Raw genomic sequence first — 7,054 nt, forward strand, 5'->3', positions numbered from 1 at the left:
GTGGGGGAGAGCTCAACTGCACGACAAGACAAACGACAGGGAACAGAAGCTTCTCGTTATATGTGTCTCATCCCGCTACAGGATGGGGGTATTTATATGACCATCTAGGGGTAGGTGGTCCAAAGTTCGGTCATATCCTGGTCACCAACTATATCCGGAGAATATTACATGTAACGGAATAATTGCAGCATCGCACGCGCAGCGGCCAGTGCACACCGAATAACACACCCGCTAACTACGCTGACAAGTGGGCCCTCGGAGGTGCCTCGTGGTGGACTGATGACGTAACGGGTTGACGTGTAGCTTCCGCTGCCCTTGAGCCTTCGCGCTATGCTACACATCGCTGCACTTAGACGGGAGAGCGGTCGCTGCCGTTGGAGCCTTCGCGATACGGTACCCTTCACTACACTTAGACGGATGAGTGGTGACGGAGACTCAGGGATGACAAAGCGGCGAGGTCCTTGGTTGCTACAGACTGCTCCGAGGCCTCCACCGTTGTTATCTCTTACTATTGGTCGACCGTTGGATCGAAGGTCCCTTCAACCGTGGACTTGCGTAGTTAGTTAACATGAAACAAAATGTGAGGTCTTTGATGTATGATCGAGGTTGTGTTCGGTCTCCGCCCAACAATAGTGATTAATCGGTTATTGGTGGGCACCGGGTTCTATGGATTAAAGTCGGTTGTTTGGACTGTTGCAGCTGTAACGCATAGAGAAAAAACATTGAAAAATAGTAAAAGTCGGTATGGATTAAAGCCAAGCGAGCATGTCATAATCCGGTTTGGTGAACCCTACGTGTTTCCTATATTTAGAACTTCTTGAGCAATGGTTGCTAAGAGCAATTCCAAGTGATTAGCTAAAAAGACTAGCCAAATTTATTAATTTAGCTACTCTCTAAAATAGATTTTAGAGAAAAAGTGTAGGCTAATCCAACATACTCGGTAAACCTACGGACTGAATAGAGAGTGAAGCAGGCTATTCAAAATTGGAGAGCGAAGATGGATAAATAGAGAGCAACTAAATTTGAAGAGTCATTTGCAGAGTCTATTGAATACAATTTTCTTTTAATATAGCTAAATTTATCTTTACAAAATTATATACCTGGTGTCTTGGAGTTGCTCTAATCTTGCAAGGATAACCATGGCTTTGACTCTTTCTTTCTTGTCTCGTAAAACAGAGTGTGTCGAAGCTTTTATTTATACGCGGGCCGAGAATTTCTTATTAAGTCTTTTTTTAATAGAGTATAGCATAGATAATTTGCCCAAAAATTATAGTTGAAGTCTTTTTTAATAGACTGTAACACAAAAAATTTGCCCAGAATTCATATCCTCCATTAATGCAAAAAAAAATCCCTTGAGTGCCCTCCCCCTTTATTATTAGGGTTCCTTATTAATACCACATTATGAGACAATAATAGAGCGAATAATTAAAAGAGCACTCCACCACGAGCAGTGAAAGCACGCTCATCCAATCCTCACTCTATGGCTTCGTCCTTGCCAGAAAAAAGCAAACCCAATCACAGATGTATTTTTTTTCTATCTTTATAGCTCACTCTATCAATTAACTAATATTGTACCCCACACATTCCTGTCATGAAAGAATATATTTTAGATTAAAAAAGTATACTAGCACATAGATTATATTCCAAATCTAGGATATAAAGTATATTCAGAACTTTGATGCTACGAAGTGCCCAGTAAGATCCACGACCACAATGTGCAATTTTTCTACATTTTTTAATCCCATGTTTTGTAATTGGACTCATGTAACATTTCTATATATTTTCCTATTCCTATGTTCCAAAAAGAAAAGGCCAAACCATTCTCAACTACGTAATCTCGCCTCCAAAATGCAAAACAGTACTCCCTCAAATGCTTTCAAAACTTCATTGAAAATACAATAGTCAAAACTATGTTTTCAGGACTACAGTATTTATCAAAAAAACATTTCGGAAGAATCATAATTTCTAAATCCTTGATATGCGATTTGGCAGCTTTTTTGTTTAAAAGATTTAAGCGCAAGAGAAATTTGATCGCAGCAGACAGGTATGGACGAGCAAATAATGAGCAATTTAGAAACAGCACATTTGCTAAAGAAGCACACAACACCAACAAGGGTAGTAACAAAACTAGTAACCATATATGGCTCACCAGATGTTCGGATAAGTCTTAAATAACACTCTGGTTTTAACGAAAATAACAGTTCTAAATCGACCAGGCAAACGTTGCGAGCATAGTTCAGACAATGACGTGAACAAGACGAGATATTTTACGTTTCCACTAGGTATCCCTCAAGCAAACACAGAACCAGCCAGACACATCATTTCTTCTTTGCGGCAGCCTTGGTCACCTTGGCTCCAGTTGGATCCTTCTTCTCCACACTCTTGATGACTCCGACAGCCACCGTTTGCCTCATGTCACGGACAGCAAAGCGACCAAGAGGAGGATATTCAGAAAAGGTCTCCACTACCATGGGCTTAGTGGGAACCATCTTCACCATACCAGCATCACCATTCTTGAGGAATTTGGGCTCCTTCTCAAGCTCTTTGCCAGACCGCCTATCAATCTTGGTAATGAGCTCCGCAAACTTGACAGCAATGTGCGAGGTGTGGCAGTCCAGCACTGGGGCATAGCCGTTGCCAATCTGCCCAGGGTGGTTCATGATGATGACCTGGGACGTGAAGCTAGCAGCCTCCTTGGCAGGGTCATCCTTGGAGTTGGAGGCCACATACCCACGCTTCAGATCCTTCACAGCAACATTCTTAACATTGAAGCCAACATTGTCACCAGGAAGGGCCTCCTGGAGAGCCTCATGGTGCATTTCAACAGACTTCACCTCAGTAGTAAGGCCACTAGGACCAAAGGTAACAACCATACCAGGCTTGATGATACCAGTCTCAACACGCCCAACAGGAACAGTTCCAATACCACCAATCTTGTACACATCCTGTAGGGGGAGACGCAGGGGCTTGTCTGAAGGCCTCTTCGGCTCATTGATCAAGTCCAAAGCCTCAAGTAGGGTTGGGCCCTTGTACCAGTCAAGGTTGGTGGACCTCTCAATCATGTTGTCACCTTCGAAACCAGAGATGGGAACAAAGTGGATCTTGTCAGGGTTGTATCCAACCTTCTTCAGGTAGGAAGAGACTTCCTTCACAATCTCATCATAACGGGCCTTGGAGTACTTGGGTGTGGTGGCATCCATCTGTTAAACAGCAAAACCCAAACAGTACCATTAGTTGAATGAGATTAGTGACCTAAACAACAGCATGCAAACAGTAAAAATGCAATACCATAATAACCAAAAACAACTGGCCCACCAAACTTGTTAAGGCACAAAATTTCTTGAGGTATCAACAGCAATAACAACCAGGCAGACAAATTTATTCATGCTAACTAGTGCAGGCTGTACAAAGCAAGTACACAAAAAGTACAGAACTGATCAGGTGCATTCCAACAATTTCTACTAATTGACACAGTAAACTAAGTAACAATTGCAATCAAATACAGTTATAAACTATGCAAACCCTTATGCTTTAATTACATATGCAGTGCAAGTATTCCCTTATGCTTTAATCACTTATTGGGAAAATTTCCCTAGAAAAATAATATTAGATTATGTAAACTAACGAAGATGAATTGCTACCATACATAAACATGTAGGAAACAGATGGCTTGTATTCAGTGCAAGCAATCCGTGTTTCATTGTAAAATTTAGTACAAATAACATTAGTTATTCAATCAGAACACAAATACAGCATTCAACTTGAAGGCAGTATAAGAGAAAAGAAAAGAATACCACCAAAGAAAATTGAGCCCTAAACTTAGAAGCAATGGTTTCTCTTGTTCCCAAATTACAACCCAACCAGTTCTAATTCAAACTGTGTGGAGTTAAAAAGAAAGTCACATGCATTCCCCGCCACAATATTGAATATGTTTTCCCAGCCTCCCACCAAGACCATAAGAGGAGGTTTACAAAAGAGAGCACATGGACGACTTGAGAAATCGATGGTTTACAAAAGCGAGAACACATGGACTAGAGAAATTGGAATATCTATCATTACTGCAATGCATAGTGTGGTAGAGGGGGAGGCACGCCTACACCGTGAAATCAGATAACACATATTTACAGGCATCTCAGATAATGAACCAGACTAGATAGGAATTCCTGGAACCATACCTTGTTGCAACAGCAAATCATCTGCTTCACTCCAAGCGTGAAAGCAAGGAGAGCATGCTCGCGGGTCTGTCCATCCTTGGAGATACCAGCCTCAAAACCACCAGTAGTGGAGTCAATGATAAGAACAGCGCAGTCAGCTTGGGAAGTGCCAGTAATCATATTCTTGATGAAGTCACGGTGTCCAGGGGCATCAATGACAGTGCAGTAGTACTTGGTGGTCTCGAACTTCCACAAAGCAATATCAATTGTGATACCTCTCTCACGCTCGGCCTTGAGCTTGTCAAGCACCCAGGCATACTTGAATGACCGCTTGTTCATCTCCGCGGCCTCTTTCTCGAACCTCTCAATCACACGCTTGTCAATACCGCCGAGCTTGTAGATCAGGTGGCCAGTGGTGGTCGACTTGCCAGAGTCGACATGTCCAATGACCACAATGTTGATGTGAGTCTTCTCCTTGCCCATGGCTGAAGGAAAATGTTACACTGCTGCTTACATCAAAATTATATAAAATCAATGAGAAACAAATATGTATGGGAATAGACCAGTAATCAAACAATCCGGAAAAAACAAAGTCGAAGTACCCCCCACCCACGTAATATCAGGGATCGGAAATGGATCTAATGAACAACGCAACGGAAGTAATATATGGCCGAGAATCAGTTGCAAACTGCAATTAAGTTTATATACAGAGTACATACTAAAGGTAGATGAGGAGACGGAAGCAAATCTTGGACTAGTACTCCAGCACATGAATCGCTCAACCCCGTAATATCATAGATCGGTAACTGGATCTAGTATAGAACAGCGCAACAACTATAATTTATAGCTCGATAATCACTGAACCCAAATTCAGACATAGACACTAAAGATAGCGGAGGCGGAAACAACACTTGACTAAAAATCCAGTGCATAAATCGGCTCGGCTCATCACACAAACCTAGTAGATCTGGGCATCAAACGAACAGACTAAAAGCACAGCGAAAAGAGAAGAAGAGAAGCGCTCGCGCATGCGTCAGAGTACCTCGCCGGGAGTCAGCAGAGTGGCGTGATTACGGCTAGCCGTGATCTGAGGATTCAGTGACGGCGCGTCGACTACTCCCGGTCTGCGGCGGTCGACTGCGTCTGGAGCTTGAGGAGCTAGGTTTTATAAGGGAAGCGCACTAGGGTAGAGATGTGAATGGGTGACTGAGGGTGTGTTTGGTTTAACTTTTGACTTTGGCTTTTGCCCCCCTAAAAGCCAAAAGCCAACCAAAGGGCTGGATCCAGGAAGCAGCTTTTTCTAAAAACCGATTTTCTTGTAGTGCAAATCTGAAAGCACCTCTGGACCTGCTTTTAGTGGCTTTTCGGATGGAACTATGAAAACATATATCGAAGGATTTTTAACGACTTTTAGTGGTTTCTACCAAACGGTTTTTAGCTTTTTAACAGCTTACAGCCTACAGCAGCTTTTTCCACAGCTCACAGCCCACAGCAACTTTTTTCACAGCCACAGCCCAACCAAACAGACCCTGAGGCTGTCCACAGTGACACACTAGGGTGCGCTACGCTACTCGAGGTATGTACGAAATGTGCTGCAGCTACTCTATACGTGACGCTACTTTACAGCAACCGACAGGAAACGGTCAGATACTGTTTGTACGGTTCGAAGTTCGAACGCTATGCAGCAATGAGGCCGACCCGCCGAGCTTGTGGTTGTGGGGCGGCGACATGAACACAACGCCACAAGCCCACAATTAACCGGATGTGTTCGATATATATTCATCAAAATGTAGTAGTTATATCGAGTTGAGATATAGAATAGTTGTAGATGTAGGACTCTATTGTATTTTAAAATATTAATGACTAAGATGGAGTATTCTTTTTAGAGTAGGATGAATGTGGATAGATTGAGGCTATCCGCATTGAGCGACCTGATGATATTGGGTCTTCTTTGCAGCAACTGAAACGTTGTAGCGATCTACCCTAAAAGGTATGGGTGGTAGGGAGAGGCTTACTCCATCTCTTCTATGTTCTCCATATGGCATTGGACGTGCAGGCACAGAAGTCACCAAGCCAGGAGGAGTTGGGCGAGTAGGTGAGAGGAAAGAGACAAAAATGATATAATATGTTGCGGTTGGTATAGAGTTGAGATATATAGCAGATATGACTACGGAAAATTGTGGTATAAGTAAAGTTTTTTGCTGACAAGTACAATATATTCTCATATGGTAGAAATTTAGAGTTATATGAGTGTGGATAGTCTGATACTCGATGGTAAAAACCCTATTAGGTTCAACAAAAACGTGTATTTACTTACAAAACACTGTTTTGTATTATAAACTCTAAAGGTCAAAATTGGTAGAAGTGACAAAAATATATAAAATAAATAAATAAATAAATAAATATATTTATAATGAAGTTAGGAGAATTGTTGAAACCTTTGAAACTTCATTAGGACCCTTCCTATTTATAACCAACAAAGAGTATTAAATTAGTTAAGTAACTAATAAACAAATAAAGAATGGCACATCTCTTGTTGATGATGTGGTTATCATGCATTTATTGAAAACCTGAATTTGACCTCAGTTTGTAAATGAAAAATAGAAAATGATAACAGAAATTGTAATAGTAAATTGTTGCTTCTAAAATGAGAAAATGGGGGGAAAATAATATTAAAAGTACTAGAATCAATATTCACATTAGAATTATACTTGAGAGTTGAAATCTAAAAAAAATCCAAATAGGGATTTAAATTTGAATTGGATAGTTGAAATTTGAAATAGAAAAGATAAAAGAATAGAAAAAAAGAAAAGGGGTAAAACTCTGTTTTGGGTCGCAAAACCAGATTCTGGCCCATCTCTCCTTCCTTGCCTCATTGGCCCATTGCGCGCACCGCGCCC

The 7,054-nt window shown here is 41.5% G+C and overlaps 1 protein-coding gene across 3 annotated transcripts; it reads right to left on the reverse strand.

The window, feature by feature from the left end:
- Positions 1-2,062: 2,062 nt before the first annotated feature.
- Positions 2,063-5,367, reverse strand: LOC100286309 (uncharacterized). 3 transcript variants are annotated; one of them, XM_020539033.2, is made up of 3 exons: positions 5,197-5,367; positions 4,176-4,639; positions 2,063-3,200 (listed from the first exon to the last, which is right to left on the reverse strand). In XM_020539033.2, exons 2-3 carry the CDS (start codon positions 4,635-4,637, stop codon positions 2,319-2,321), a joined length of 1,344 nt encoding a protein of 447 aa, XP_020394622.1. In that variant the 5' UTR covers positions 4,638-4,639; positions 5,197-5,367; the 3' UTR covers positions 2,063-2,318.
- Positions 5,368-7,054: the final 1,687 nt, after the last annotated feature.

This window comes from Zea mays, chromosome 6 (genome assembly GCF_902167145.1).
Source record: "Zea mays cultivar B73 chromosome 6, Zm-B73-REFERENCE-NAM-5.0, whole genome shotgun sequence".
Lineage (NCBI taxonomy): Eukaryota > Viridiplantae > Streptophyta > Magnoliopsida > Poales > Poaceae > Zea > Zea mays.